The 16,862-nt window shown below is 37.9% G+C and overlaps 1 protein-coding gene across 5 annotated transcripts in view; it reads right to left on the reverse strand.

Moving 5' to 3' along the window:
• The window catches only part of LOC110482369 (LIF receptor subunit alpha), an 87,013-nt gene that overhangs the window by 31,219 nt on the left and 38,932 nt on the right, over window positions 1–16,862 (reverse strand). For 3 of the 5 annotated variants that reach the window (XM_085568133.1, XM_021551576.4, XM_021551569.4), the window contains exons 2-3: window positions 2,887–3,036; window positions 2,062–2,182 (exon numbers count right to left, since the gene is read on the reverse strand). In XM_085568133.1, the coding sequence (XP_085424259.1) occupies window positions 2,062–2,182; window positions 2,887–3,036 (271 nt within the window). Of the gene's footprint in view, window positions 1–2,061; window positions 2,183–2,886; window positions 3,037–10,902; window positions 11,002–12,600; window positions 12,770–13,785; window positions 13,948–16,862 lie in introns of those variants that run through there. The other 2 variants (XM_085568135.1, XM_085568134.1) reach the window with 2 other exon arrangements.

A 16,862-nucleotide genomic window follows, 5' to 3' on the forward strand; every position in this document is an offset into this window, starting at 1 on the left:
CACTGGCTGCATAATGCAACCAACTAGTTGTTAAGAGAACACTTCAAAGTGTTCAAAGCGAAAACCTCGCTCTTTAACCAAAACTATAGAATCGTTAAGGTTGGGAAAAACCTTTAAGGTCATCAATGCAACTGTTAACCTAGCACAAGCACCATGTTCACCATTCAACCATGTTCTTAAGTGGTTTTTAACACTTGCAGGAATGCTGACTCCACCAGTTCCCTGAGCAGACAATCCTTTACAACCCTTTTCGTGAAAAAAAAATTCTTACTATCTAATTAAACTTGAGGACAACAAAAGACATGTTTCTGAAACCTAGTCACCATGAATCAACATTTCAAATTAAGAAAAACAAAGAACCTCAAACCAAACCAAGTAGCATTGTCCCCTCCCTTCATGTTTCCTGACTCACTCTCCCTCCATTTCTTTTCAAAGTGAGGGGACAAGGGTTGAAAGAGGAGGATTACCACCTGTGTCCACATCTAAGAACAAATCTTTTAGCTCCCTTCTGCTACTCAGCTCATAGGGAAAGAGCAGAGAGCAGGGCAAAGGATTCCTAAGATCCCAGGTGAAAATGTAGCCTGTGCTTAATGTTTGTGCAGTGCTCAACACAATGTGATCTGGCTTTTGTCTTGAAGATATATACAGGAAACAATAATGGACGGGTCAAGTCCCTTTGCTCATTATCACTGATATGCAACTAGAAAGGCAGAAAGTTTGGAAAAATCCAGACCTTCCTCTTGGGGGAATGACGGCAGGAAGGAAAGCAGAGAAAACAATGCCAGACTTCCTGCTGAGGGACTGTTACTCACTTATGAACTGGAACAGGACCCTGGAGCTCCCATCAGCTGGAGTCAAGAGCTTGGGTTGAGCTCTTAAGATTCATACAAGACTCTGGGCTAGCAAAGGCCAGCTGAGACTTGAGTGCTCAGAAAGGCTGTTCCTTTTTGGTACTGAGATATTATTAGAGGATGTTTGGGCAACTGAAAAACAAAACCTCTCTCCCTCAGGGATGTCTGCACCAAGCTCATCTCAGACTTTCTGCTTCAGGGACCTCAGCCTGTCTTGCCTTGCTAAGGAGAAACAGCAGCAGCCACATGATTGTTCCTGTTCAGAGGGAGTACTTCATGAACTCTGCACTTCTGAACTCTGGCCACAGAGTCATATATATGCTGTTTTTAAATAGAAATGATAGCTAGCAATGCAGCAGGAATAATGAGACACAGAAAATCAAGCATGTAGGTGGACTAAGTGCAGCCAAGCCCTGGGACCCCAAGGAAAAGTCTGGGCTGTCTGCAGAATTTACAGGAAAAAAAAAAAAAAAAAGACAGTACAAATATCTGGACTGGGGGCAGGATCAAGATGCAGAATGGATTTGAATTCATCCCTAGCATATGATAAGCATTTGGCAGACCCACAGCATGGGGAATTGAACATGTAGTTCTCATTAATGAAAAAAAAAAAAAAACACACAGAAGATAAAAGATTTTTTAAACTTTTCTCAAAATTCTTAACTTGCATCCACTTCAGAAAAGCTGTTTCAATTATGAAATAATTTTTATCTTTTCTCTAATACAGCTTAAAATTTATAAAGGTTCTAAAGCAGTTGCTGAGAGATTGTTCATGTTTTTCCACACAAAATCCACATGAATCTCAATACTTGTGTCATATATTCTACTGCTTTGGCCCACAACATCAGGATTCACTGCTTCCAACTCTCATTTCCTTTTGGACTGAACCTGTTTTGAAGATATCCCTCATGAAAACTCTGAGCAAGGGATAGGCAGACACACAGAGAAGTCTGAAAAAACAAGAGCATCTTCCAGTCCTTTGAAAGCAGCAAGCAGATTTTGGCAGGCAAATTATTAGCATGGAACGGCTTTGCCAGAAACCCTGCCATTGCCTGAGCTAACAGGGCCTAGGGGAAGCACCACCCAAGGAAAACTGGTGGGGAGATGCTGGGAAACAACAGCATCACAATTTCCATGGGCAGTGTCTGAGGAAAAACTGTACCTTCATCACAATTTGGTATTTTTTAACCAGGTATGTGGACAGACTTACTTGGTAGTGTAGCAAAAGTCAGTTTGTCCATGTCTTCTTCTAGAAGAGACATCCCAAATGCAGAGCATTTTGTGTAAATTGTGCGTTACACATTTCAAATTCTGGGGGTCCCCTGGAGAGACTGAAATTGTATAAGAAATACAGTAAAAAACTGCAGGTCAAAAATGAGCAACTGTAAAACAACTGCTATTTTCCACATCTGTAGCCATACTTCTTAAATGCTTATTGCATGCATGTCTGACTAGTATTTTAAAACTGTTTAATGACTTGTGTGCCTGATTAGACAGCCACAGACTCACAGACTTGTAGAAGTACCTGAAATCTGGATTTATACTCATGCATATAACAGAGGCAGCTGCCTCTTTCCACAATACCCATTCCTTGCCTGGCCTAATAAGCAGGCTTTGGGCCAATGGCAACACCATAAGCTTTGATTTTAACCTAATGAGTTTTATGGCCTCCTCCATGTCAGACATGGAGGGCAATTAATGACAGAAGGATAGTTAATGATAATCTGTGAAATGGTTGAAGAGAGCCAACATATACAGCAAAAAGGTTTTAATGCAGACATTTACACCAACACCTATGCAGATTATCAGTGGTACTATGAAGAATTTCACACCCAGATTTGCACTGGTTTGCAAGATGCTGCTGGGTGCTGGTAGAAAGCAGAGTCCAGGCCTGTCACTGCCTCCATCCCTGGGATGGTGTGGGGCCACAGAGGTGACGGGTTTTAACATACATATAATAGGAAAGCAATGCAATTACAAGATACAGAAGCTACACAGAAAAAGCAGTTAGTGAATTACATTGCAATAAACTTACCTATCTCTTGGCTATACATTAAGCTTCTTAAGCATAAAACAGCTAGTGCTAAAAGGCAGCGGAGGCTTGAGTTCTTCCACATTCTTCTACTGTTTAAGAATAGCAGCTTTAAGCAGGAGTAAACGTCATCTTCAAAAAAGCTGGTCAGTTCTAAAATTAAATACAGAAATAATAATTAAAAAAAAGACCAAAGTTTTAAATTCTGGACCTGGTATGCCACAAATGCCACTTTTTGTTCCATACACTTTTCTTCTTCAGTAATGTTCCCAGGCTTAGCAACTCCTTTCCTTCATCTGGCAAACATCTTCTCTGTTACAATAAATCCTTGATTCATGCATTTTCTCCAAGACATTTCCTCAAGAGTCACAGACATATAAAACTCTACAGTTCATAGGTACTCTTCAGAATAACCTAATATCAGAATAGAACAGACATGGCAAAGTGTTCTCCTATGATAAGCCTCTACACCTTAGATGAAATGCCATATCTACAAAGGATACTGTAAACCATGAACAGGGAATGTCCTCTGATTAATTTATGCATTTAAAACCAACACACCATCTGTTTTCTTTTCTCTGCTCAGTTCTCAAAAAGCTGTGATTCAAAGCTATAGGATGCCCAAGACATTGCAGAACCAGACCTGATCACCCAAGATCACTGGTTCAATCTAGTGTTAACTAATAACCCCTGGAGGAAAAATAATGGAGAAAAAAAAGTGAGCCATTTCTTTATAAAAAAATACTTCTTCCTGCAGCTACTGATGTTAGAGTAAAAACTTATCTGGAATATTATGTTTAGTGTTTTCATTGAAGATTTAACAAGTTTCTTGTTTTAAAAATAGAAGGTTAGCTGGTCAGCAGGATCCTGGGAACACAGTTCCATGCACACATCAAACACTGTCACATTTTGTTCTCAAAAGGGAAAAACTGAAGGAAAACCTTTCCAAAAGCACTGTCCTGGTGCACGGTTTTTCCCTGCTACCTGAAATCTGTGAAGACATAAGCACCGTTCCAGAGACCATAGCTCTCATATAGCCAGAGGTCTTCTCAACAACCAACAGCAGGAGCTGGGTCATTTTCATGTTAGAAATGACCAAGTCTACCTGTTCTACAGAGCAGCTTTGTTCCCATTTTGTCCAGGATTCTATTTTGAAAGGCTCCTGACCTTGACTCAGAAATACCTTCCAAAGCCAGATGAATATCATCAGAACAACAAACTTTGTCTAGAAGTAATATTTAAAATCCTTTACTCTGAAGTTCCCTGTGCCACCAGGTCTGTGCTCCCTCAACCCATGTATTTTTATTAGCTTGGTTTTTTGTTTGCTTTTTTTAAGGAATCTTCTCTTAGGGGGCAGCTGGAAAAGCGTGAAATGCTCTTCTGTCCATTACCAATCAGCCCTGTGTGAGGAAAAACACAACAGCACTATGCCAAATAATCCAGAGCTCCTCACAAAAAGCCATTTCTCTTCTTTCTCTTGGTCTGCAATAACTGGGTTGAAGGAACAGTCCAGGCAGCACAAGAGATGAGAGAAATACTATTGTCAAGATCACTGTTACATACGGAAAGGTACCCATAAAACTTAGTAATTATGTTAATTTCAGCGTGTTCTCAAATCACTTCAAAACCTCACAAAACACATACTAATTTAAGCTACACTGCCCCCAAAGAGTGTTTTTCATATATTCCTTATTTGTAATATCCATGCTGTTATTAGATGCCAAATCAGGAGCAAAGGTTGACAAATCCAGGTAAAGATGAATCAAGAACCAACCAGCACATAAAATATATAATCTCTGTGCAAAATTCCCCCTCTGCATTCTGGTGTATCTCAGGCTACTCATATTCTATTTCTCTGCTATTAATGAAAATATGGGATGCTATCTCCATGTTTAAACTTTGCTCACAAAGCTCTAACTTCATAACCAGCATGAAAACCACTCAGACAAACCTGGGAGTTACATTAATAAAATGACTGATTTCTATTTCAGTCTGTGTAAATTTTATCTGTTTCTGAGGATTTCTTCAAAGGCTATTTCTGGTTTGCAGAAAAGTCCAACCCCAAAATTTCAAACTCTATAGCACAATCGACAGTCGTCTATCAGCTGGCAAAGTCAAGGAAAGATTATGGCAAAGTCAAGTGAAGATTGAAAGGCACTGATGCCACTTGAAGAAGAGAGAACTGAGCTGTGATGTTAATTAAATCCCAAGCCTCTCATATTAATCCCAAGTCTCTAAACACATTATCTTTGTAGATATCTGCAAAACCTGCTTGGTGACGCCAGGTTTATGAGGTAGATTCAGCAACTACATGTGTGTGTGTGTGTGTGTGTGTGTTTTAAGAAAATCTGTTTTTCTGCACCTCTTTCAACACGTAGCTCACTGAGTTGTCCTCCTACTGCAGAAGTTTTAAGAGTAACATCATAGCAGCTCATTACAAGAAATCTGAGTCATACCAACTTCTCCTAACTCAAGCAGTTTTAATTTCAATTTCATAGTCAGGCACAGAAGTAAACCTATGTAGTCTCCTGCAGGGTAAGATGAGTCTTGTAAACCACAACTTTTGTAACAAGAATGGACTCCCTAGTTCTTTTTCACATTTTATAACTTGCTGAAAAGTTCGCAATTAGAAGCCTCATGTCACATAATTAAATGCCATTAGTCAGGAGAAAAGATTTCCATTTATAGGCTTGTTTTAATTATAAAGTTACAAAATAATTGTCAGAAGAAGGTAAAACCTTGACCATGGTTGCCTGGAGTGCAACAGAGCAGTTGTTACTAAATATAAATGTCCTTATACTACAGGTCTTTGTTTTTAAAAACAGTATGAAGGGTGTTACATCCATTGTCTCCACCAGAAAAAGCCACTGGAACTAAACCACTTTTAACAGTTGTCCATCTTAAAAAATAGCACATCCCATAACCATTTCATTTCCTTGGGCAATATATTCATGTCACTTAACTGGCACTATCATCAGCATTCCAAATGTGCTCCACAACTATCTCCTGCTCCATTTTAAGCACATTACTTTGTCCTATCTCCAGCAGACAAAGAACAGTTTATCCTCTGCCTCTGCAGCAACCTCTTACATACAAGATGACTGATATCACATCTCTAATAGCACCTCCCTTAAAAACTCCTATTTTTTTCACCATTTCCCAGTCTTGGTTTTTACACTTCTGATCATTCCTGGAATAAACATTTCTCCATGAACCAGAGCTGCTGTACCCACAGTTTTGAAATCTCTCTGCCCTGAGGCCTGAGCATTATCAAGAACAATGAAGGAACTTTCCTAAGGCAAACCTATGTGTTTACACAGCCCATGCCATATTTGCTTTCTCCTACATTCAGACCATGTTGACTCAGTATCAGTGTGTGATCCAGCCTCAGATGCTTAAAAAGTTGCCATGTAGCTGTTTATTTAGTACTTCAGACTCTAATCTCATCCTCAAAAGGACTGCAAACCTCCTGACTGACTGTGAGTGTATTTGCACAGAAAATTCACCTTAAAGTCTTTGCCTGAAAGGTCTTTCACGTTTGAAATTTTAAAATCTGGAAAGAGCCTCCCATAAATCTATGCTAAGTAAAAAAAAATGTGGGTGCATACAGAAAGCATTCACATGCAAATTCATGCCGTAACAACAGCAGGCTTGAACAACATGCTTCAGTGTAAACTGCCCTTTCTTTAAGAGCAGCTACTACAAGCAGGATTCCATAAGTGTTGGAAGGTACAGCACATGGGAATGCCCTGATTTCTGCCCTGGGCTTCATGTCAAGCTACCCTTGCGCCTGTGGTCAGAAAAAAATAAATTCTGAATTTCTTTTTACACAGATAAGGTAGCAAAAGAACAGATTCAGATTCTTGACCACTGAAGCCAGCAGTTGTTGGCCAATATTTAAAAGAGCTCAATAGTCATTATGGACTTTTAAATGACTTTTAAAGAGCAGTCAGTGCATCTAGTGATGATCATATAGATCAGAAAGGGAAAAGTATTCCAAGCCAATAATGGGAAAATATGTGAGGACAGCATTGCTTCAAAACCTTGTCAGCTGTAAAGAAGGTTAAAGGTTATGTGATAGAGAAAATGAGGGCAGCTAAGATATTACCAGTCTCTTTAGACTTAACCTCTTAAAGGGGAAAGCAGAAAATAACTGGTATGTCTCTGACTGTTTGTTATTACTTATTTCTTGGCTTAACTGGCTCTGGCTGTGTATCTTTTTTTTTTTTTTTTTTTTTTTTTAGCATAGCTGACCAAATGCTCAATTCTCTTAAAAAAAAAGAAAGTGTTTTCTTAGTCAGTTGTGACAGATCAGTTCTCTGAGCACAAAAGTTCTGCAAAGCTTTGCTGTACTTTTTAATTTTCTGGTCTCCGAATGTATTTCATTGTCAAGTGCTTGGAAACCACTTTGAAAACAAACAAACAAAACAGCTAAAGAAAAAAAAAATCAATAATCTTTCCAGCCTGCTTTCTGCCTGCAGCCTGATCTGACAGTCATAAGCCTCCAGATATGTTTTTTAAAAATATCTTTGAATTGAGGATTAGTTGCTGGAGTTTTTATAGATATACTTCTGCTTCAGATGCAGATATCTGAAAAGAAATGGTTAAAAAGTCAGCTTATACAGAAGGTTTAGGAAACTAAGTGGAGAGGTCTAGATGAAACCATGAAATAAGTAATAATATATGTAGTAAAAGCAAATGAAGAAGTGTCTTTGTCAATAAATTTTCTCAAGTTAAAATGTTTATTTTGCTTCCGCAGCTAAAGGTATCACAATAATTTACCACTAAATGGTTAATTAAAAGCTCTTAAGGAAAATTATTTCATAGCATACTACCAAAATATTCTACAGAATGATAAGAGGCTGCATTTCTGGCAATACTAGACAGCCATTATCCCAAATACAATCAGGCAGAAATACAGGTGCTAAGTATGTGCCTAGATCAAAGAAAACTTTCTCTGCACAGCAGGTGAAGAAAGATCATTTTACTTGTCTCTGCTGAAGGGTACTAATTCAGCCTTCAAAGTGAAAGAAAACACACTCACATCCAGGTAAAAATGCATCTATTGAGTTATGCATTCTACTGTTGCCAACTGAAAGCTTCCAAAAAAATTCCCCTGTCTGAAAAACCATGCCAGAAGTACACATTTCTGGGAAACCAAGCAAATGGCCAATACAGCTGACAGTAAAGGCAATGAACACAGAAAAAGAAGATGAACTGCCTTTCTTTAGCAAAGCTGATCCCACAGGCTTCAGTCTTTGACTTTAAAGCTAGCTTAGTAATAAAAAAAAATTAATAATATTTATTTGAGAGAGAGAGAACTTGGCTGTTTTTCAATAGAGTACATTCTTCCACCTCCTTGAAAAAATTTCCAAAGTTGAGAAAAAAATCTCTAGTAATTTAGATACAGGCTTTCCCTCTCTGTTTTATAACATGGCACTATTCCACATTATAAAAGATTTGCAGGACATGAATCACCGAAACTTGTTTATAAACGGAGACTGAGTCCCATTTGGGAAACTGGCTTTCCCCAGTTCTAAGGAATTAATTAAAAAATTTGCTATTTTTTTTTTCTGAAACCTGATAAAATAATTCAAGTTTCCTATCTGCACCAAATGTCTTTTTCTTCTGCAGCAGAAGAAAAGAAAACAAAGACAGGGTGTTAATATATCATTCAGTGAATGTGCACGAATACACAAGGCCAAACTCACAGTCCTATGAGACATTTGTTTTGCTGGGGTCTTTTTCCTGTCAAGCATAAGAAGAAAAATTCCCTCCTCTCCTTCCTCTAGCTGCCAAACAGCAGCATCACCACTGAGATACTGCACTTAATCTTGCAGACACCCCAGCCTGCCTCTGCAAGGAGAAGTGAGAATTCAGGAGACCAGCTCAGTGCAAGGATCAACACTTCAGCATTTCATTTTCAAAGCTCCTGGTCTCAAGCACCACCTACAGACACAAGCATTTTAGCAAGAAATTTTACCAACAAAGGTAAAAGTGCACCCCAGATGGAATAAGTCACCTGTCTCAGCTTCTAAGGCAAATTTGCAACTGCACCTGCATTCCAGTATTTTTAGTTCTTTTTTTTTTGTTTGTTTGGGGTTTTTTTTGTTTTGTTTTGTTTTTTTTTTTTTTTTTTTTTTTTGTTTTGTTTTTTTTTTGGTTTTTTTTTTTTTTTGGTTTTTTTTTTTTTTTGTTTTTTTTTTTTTTTTGTTTGTTTGTTTGTTTGTTTTTCCTGATTCCAGGACTGTTAGACACTATGGAAATACAAATAAGCAAGCTGCAGACTGGGAAAGCTGCAGGGTGGGTACTGCCAGGTGGCGATTTGCAGGAGAAGAACTTTTTCTTGACAAGGACATGAGATAACAAATTCATGAACAAACGTCACAACTCAAGGATGATTTTACGAAAGCCTTTAGTACCTGTTGGAGAGCACAACACACACAGAGAACTGAGACCCTCAGAGCTTGCCTTTTGAAAGAAAGGAAAATATGTAGCAAAAGCAAATATCAAATACTTTGTATTTATACAATGTATACTATTTTGAGATGGATTTGGAAATTACAGTGGAATACTCCTTCATGAATTCAATGGAAAACTTGTAAACCAAAAAAAACCCACCTAACAAGAACAAAACAGAGACCATTGCGCAGAATACCCCTGCTGGGACTGATGACCTGGAGGGAAAAAAGTGATACTGAAGAGGTGGAGCAGTTAGACAGAAAGGGCAATAAAAAGCAAAGAAACACTGTAGGAACTGATATTTTTCTACCACAATCAAAAGGTAACTTATTAGGTGACTTTTCTTGTTTTTCAAGCAAAACACGCATTTTGGATACCTTGGCTTTTGCTCTCATTATGCCTATTTTCAATTAAACTGTATGCTAACTATAAAACTCTTAGTCCTACTAGAATAATTTTTTCACACATTGTTCAGTGTTTCTAGTATGAGATTTTTCAGAAGAATGAAGACACTTTCAAAGGAAAATTGGGTGTCTCACTCCTGATTTTGGAAGTCCTTGCTATATCAATTAGTCATCAAGAACATGTTTAAATACAAGCACATCAATGACTACTTAGGAGCACAACACTGCTCTCCAGATGGTAACAACAAAAAACAAACTCTCCTGAGAAACACAGTGAACCTTAATACTACCAAAAATAGACTAAATATGTTTTGGGATATTTGCAAGCCTGTTCATGATTTATTGTTGTTACATATTAGGACACTATTATTATAGATTACCCCTAGACCTTATTAGACATCAGAAGAGGCAATCTAGAAAGATCTGGACTCCAGTACAGTACAGACTTCACTCTGCAGCAATTTCCTCAGAAGGGTTTCTCCATCCAGATTCTGTGTTTCACCAAGTCTGTAAGGACTCAGTATGCGGAGATCTCACCTCCTCATCCTGATTTAAATGAACCTGATTGAAGTAACCTTTGACATTCAAAGGTTTCTACAAGGGAGAGGGGACTGACAACACATTACCAGATAAGCCCAGCTTCCTTAGGAAGTCAGCTCAAATTAACAAGCACAGATTCTTCTGCCATAAAGGTGCAGATGGAAAACACCTAATCATCTGAACAAAGAACAAAGCAAAGGGGTGAAGGTTAAGGGACGCCACTGGCCAATGAGAATTTTTGATCTTCTAGGTTATTGTGCTGTGCAGGAGAAGGAAACAGTTCAGAGTCACACACTTGTGTTTTAACCCATTCAAAAATTTTCTTGATACTTACTATAACTGGCAAATTAATATTGTATGGAGATGAAGGATGTACTTTAATAAATCTGATTCAGCTACACACATTTCCTGATATGCTTGAATTGGTGACCTCATGATCGACACTTCCTTGAATTCTTCTGCTTTGCAACACAGCATGGAATAAGTACAGTGAGCAAATGCACACAAGTCTGATTACTGAAAAAATACCTCTTATCATAACTCCAGTGGCTATCCACTATGCCTTTTCAATGCATAAGACAGGTGCAAAGCATAGAAAAAAAATGCATCTCACCTTTTTTTTTTTTTTTCAGTACATAAACCAAGAATCCAATGAAAACACACAGAGAGGATTCCACTTCTCCAGTGTTTATTGCATTTTACTGAAGTATAACTAGAAGAAAACATAATCTAATTATTTCAAGGCACATTTCAGTTTTGGAGGATACTGTTAGCCACTCTGTAGTCCTCAAAACAGCACGTCTTCAGAGGAAAATGTCAATTGCCCACATTGTCAGCTGCACTTTACTCAATGTCAGGTTCAAGGGACAGACCACATCACTCAGTCTTTACAAAGACTGCAGAATAAAATTGCTTTTCCTTAAAGAGTCATGTTATCTGCATAATACTGTCCCTGCTGGTTCTCTTCAGCTCATACGCCCTTGTGAACTCACAAACATTTACCAAGTTGACCTTATTAAAGAGTTTATTTTCCTTTATCTGGAAATGTCCAAAAACTTATTTTGAACTATATGACCTTTAATCTTCTTTCCATCACAGGAAAAGCCTAATTAGTTTTATAAGAGAACACTGATAATTACTGAAGCAATTCCAAGTGTGTTTTTTTAAAAAACCGGCAATGACCCAAGGGTTGGAATCCTTCATTGTTTATAATAAAACCTGTGGTATTCAAATTATTTTTAAGGTACAAGGAACCAAATCCAAAGAAAGTCTGTCTTCACGTGTACAAAGAGCACTTGAATAGATCAAATGCTGAAATATAGCTTTCACATTAAATAATATATTGAGAATAAAGAGCAACAGTTATGCAATATCCTTTTACAGTGAATGTAAGGAATGAGAGTCACTTACGAGAAATAAATTGATTTTTTTTAACTAATCAAGGAAATGGGCAATTCCTGAAACTACAGATCTATATTTTCTGACAAATTCCTGTTGTACTAATCTTTATTGAGACTAAAGGCTTTCAAGACCTGCTGTAGTTCCTCTCTTAGTAAGTATCTGACAGATCACATGAAGACACACTGCAGCATGTTATCATGTATGACCATCCTTCCACTGGGATGGGGACTTTCCTCTCTGCTCTGCACACAAGTGGGCCCTCAATGCTGCCATTCCCCTTTCAATCTTGACAAAGGAGCATGGTTTACAATTTAGTAGGATATTATCAGAACAAGTCAGTCCATGTGTAATTACACAGCAGTTGTATTCCCTTCATTTACTTCCTTCACATGCTGTTTTAATTGTACTTTGTTCTCCCTACACTTTTTCACTTAGACATACATAAATGCATATCCCTCCTTTTAAGGTCGCAAAGTGTGGGAATTAAGTACTCAGCAAATACTAACTTCTACAGTTAATATACTGGAGATGGTCTCTTTCCTAATTAACTCTCATAGACACAGGCTATAAGAAATTTGTATTAACCACACAGTTCATGCACGTACATGGACTCACTCTCATGCCTGTTTATGGTAACAGTACTCCCTCATTCTCTTGCTGCTCAGAGCTTCCACTGGAGCCAGGGACTCAAAACACATGCAGCCACACTAATCTAGCTTTCTGAGGGCAACACTACTCCTCCTTTTCTGCTCTGCTCCACTCACAAGGGTCCCTACAAAGGGCTTACAGTCCACTTGCAGATCTTGCAGCAGCACAGCAACCCAGTGCCTCAATACAAACTGACTCTTTCATGTTATCCTTTCTACCCATCTCATAGACTTTGATGCTACCAAGAAACTTACAGCCTCACCTCAGTTTTAGTGTGCTCCTTCATGTTATCCCCTCCACAATGCAGCACTTCCTTAATCACATACTGCAGTGCGAGAGGAACGAGATGTAGCTGTTTTCCAAGTAAATTAACACTCAGCTTTCAGTTTCCAATAATTTAAACTGATCATTCAGTTTAGGCAGTACATGGTCTAAAAAGAAAACATGAACAAAAGTTCAAATTTTGTTTTCAATTTTTGCTGAATGACTGTAAATAGAATTCAAACATAGACTGAAATATCTCAGTCCACAAAAACAAGATGCTAAAAATGCCAAAGTTTTTTAGAATAATCTAAATTAGATGTTTATATTTTGTCTGTTGGATGGGTTTTTCTAGCTCAGAAAGGTTCTTTATTTTTTTGTGATGTAAAAAACCTAGCAGCCCTTTAGGTGCTTTATGGAGGGTCTCAGAGTAGAAAATACTGCTATAAAGGTACTTTGCAGGGATGCTGTCCCGGTTTCAACAGGGATAAAACAGTAAAGCAAACTACACCATTAAAATAGCACTCAGAAAAAGAAACAAAGCAATGAAGATATGAACATTTTAAAATAATACACACAATGGCTAGGATCCATGATTTTTACTGCTGTAAAATAAAACAATGCTTTTCTGCAATTTCTTTTAGCAGTTAAGAAAAGCAGAGAATCGATTCTCTGTAAATAACTGACCAGCAAGTGCTGAGACAGCAGCATCTGCAAGGGTAATGATGCTGCACCTCATTTAAAATTGAAAACAGCTCATACAAGATTGAGACTGCTACTAATAGGACATAGAGTGAGTCAGTTCCACAAGTCTCTTCTGACATGATTCATTCTTAGGATAAGAAAACTAAAGAGAAATTTTCAAGTCTCACATCTTCACATCACTTTCACATGACCATCATTATAGCATCTGTAACTTGCATCTGTCTCTTCTCCCTCAATTCTCCCTTGAAAGTGAGATTTACCTCCTGAAGTACTCCTTTGTTTTTCTCTTCTGAAAGGGGACTATAAAAAAGGGCTGAGGAGAGGAAAAAACAACCCTGGATTTCACACACACAAGTCATTCCAACTTTTCTATCTATGCTTAACAGGGTTCTTCCTTCCTGCTATTATTAGTAAATCTCACAGTTTACTTCTCTCAGCATTAAGTTGGCAGATAAAGCACAAAAGAAAAAGGATTTCTTACTTATTAGCTTCTGACACCAATACACAGTAGAATGCAAAAACCTCTTCCTGTGGAAGGTTGTTCATCACATTTTTCATGCATTGTTGCTGATATGTTTAACTTTTTTGTTTCACAAGTCAGCAGCGAAGCAGCTATTGTTTCCAAAGTGCTGAGCAAGTCCAACTGTGGGAGCAAGAGATGTGCAACAATTCTCAATGGTCTCTCTGGTGGCTGCAGACTGAGGTGGCCAGACATAGGGAAGAAAAGGCAGGGGCAAGGAGAGCCTGACAAGCTGGAAAACTAAAATCTGGGTGTAGTTATATGAATTAGAAATTCTGTTTCAGCTTATTTTTAGTTTCTATTCCAGTATTCTATTCCTTAGGAATAATTCTGCTCTTTATTAATCTAGCCAGGTCTATTCAGAAACACAGCACATGATGCACAAGGCTAAGCCCATCCTTATAAGTTCACCTGTCAAAATCCAGAGATTTGGCAGAACCTTTCATTTTATAGTATGAAACACCAACACATAATTTTTTTATCCCTTGTGTGAAATATTCTACAAAAGCTCATGCCAACCTCATCACAAAGAAAATCATTAGAACTCACAAAGTATTACACAAATAACACCACCACAAACATCTTCAGAGAGCACTCTGCTTTTCACATTTCTGCACCTTCCCATACTAAAGAGCTATTCACAGAATCTGCACACAGACTATAAATGCAAAACATATTTAGATGCCAATACATATGCCTCATGCATATAGCTATTTTAATTTAGAATATTACATAAAGAAAATATTTGTAAACCACAGTAGAAGAGCTTAAAAAGATCAGATACCTATGGAGGTAATAGGAATGTAAGAGACAAATACCTTATTTTGTCCAAATAAGAAAATTTTAAAACTAAAACCAAACCAAACCGAGTGACTATCACTACGAATGGCAAAAACAAATGGTCAAGGGGACTTGTGAAACAAAGAGGCTGAGTGAAGGCAATTTTTACTAATACTTGTTAAATTCTTAATGTGCAGGATCTTATTGATGTTAGTTCTCAGGCTTCATGAAACAAGCTGCTAAATGCTATTAGAGATCATCTATGTCCTTTGCAGGAGGGCATTTGATAGCCAAGGAGTGCTGCTCGTGACTAACTCCCTGCAGATTTATGCAAGATAATGAGCCTCAGTAACCACATATATACACATATTGCTCTGGAATTTCAGAAACATAAGTATATGACTAATTCTAACTTATGAATGAAGCTATGCACAAACTCACATTTGCACTGTTGGCAGGAACCCAGCTACAGGAGCTTTCCTTAGTCTTCAGTAAAGGAAAGCTGAATACTGAACTGGGCAGTCACGTGAAGCACCTGAAGCTGAAAGACTCATATAAACCATTGCTAGGAATGATGCCACACTAGAGGATTACTCAGAAAATATGTGAAATTATATGTTCTGTCTTTGAGTGTGTGAAGAGGAAAATTAACACTATTTTTCTGAAAGCCTGTTAGTGACCTAATTCTACAGCAGCTATTGTAGTGCTGAGTGCTTGCTCCCATTTCTGTCCCAGTAATCACTGCCCAAATTTCAACCCAACCACTGATTAGCAAGTATGCATACACCAGGGGAAAAGGACAGCAGACAAGAATCTATCATTTTCAAGGATGCATTCTTAGCATGTTAACACCAGCTGCACCACTCACTAGTTGAAACACAAGGAAGGAACTGGAAAACATTTTCAAAGTTTTCAAAGTATTAGTTATCACAGCTCAAACAAATAAATACATAAAAGATATTGAAAATAAAACTTTACTAACAACTTTTTCTGTATGGACCAAGCCACCTTATGAAAGCTGTTGATCCAAGCACACAAGCCATTCATTAGCAGTGGAAATGGTTTCATCCAGTACAAAGTCGATTTATACTCGGGATCAAATTATTACTTTGAACAGTTTGGGACTGTTGTTGCAAAGGCTAACACAATGTAACTATTTAGTTCAGAGAGATTACTTGGTCACAGTTCTCAACTACCTACACAGAGAAAGGATTTAAACTTAACCCACCATGTAAGACAAGAGAGGAAATGCCATGTAGTAGACCTCCACTGAAAAACTAACATTGTGAAAAGTAAAACTAATTATATATTGGCAAAGGTTTTCACAGGAGGAGTGAACTGGTTGAAATAAAAATAAGATTGGATGTATTAATTACTAAGAAATTCTAAATATGGGTTCAATGCAAGTCTTACTATATTAAAGCCTTTAGTTCACATTACTCTGTCAGACTAGATTAGCACAAGCCACACACAGATCTCACTTTAGAAAGGATTTTAATGGTGAAGGAAGACAATATGAAAGAGAGAAAATACTGACTTTGAGGTAAGACTTACAATATGGGTCAAATAACACCTTGCCGGATTTATGTCCAGACTGACCCTGTCTTTTAAAATAGGTGGCAACAGTCGGTCAAAAATGTCTCATTATCTTGAAAAAAGACACAGACCAATCACATTTAATTTGGAGAAGGCTGTTCTATATTGGAAAGTGTGACAATGCTGCTCTAGCTGATGAAATATGAGTTATGTGCCTTGAGACCTGTGCCCTAAAAGGCTTCCCACAGCCATGACTTTTGGAAATGTGTGGAGCAGGGGGAAGGAGGGGAAAAGGAAGAGGAACAGGTAGAATCTGAGGAACAGATGTTACTATTCTCACAACTAGGTGAAGCCCTAAAGGAATTTGACATTTAAGATCACCTCACAAACACGGTACTTCTGTTCTTGTTGCACAAAACTGAAGACAATGCAAGTTTACAAGAAAAATTTTTTTTTCTCCCTCTCCTCTCACCTCCTCTCTTTTCTCTGGCTAGGATTAAACTTAGAAGCTTATCTCCTTGGTTTTAGCTCCAGAGTAGCTGTAAAAACCTGAGGTCACACGTCTCTTGCTGCAAGAGCTGAACTTGATCCAAAACATGAATTCTTGTGAAAATTAGTTATAATTGGAATACTTATAACTTACATTCAGCCTCTGGGCTTCAGAATCTGCAGATGCTCCACCTATAATACTGACCATTATAATTTTCTTCTGAAGTTCATTT

The sequence above is a fragment of the Lonchura striata genome, chromosome Z, assembly GCF_050655825.1.
Source record: "Lonchura striata isolate lonStrDom1 chromosome Z, ASM5065582v1, whole genome shotgun sequence".
NCBI classification, from domain to species: domain Eukaryota; kingdom Metazoa; phylum Chordata; class Aves; order Passeriformes; family Estrildidae; genus Lonchura; species Lonchura striata.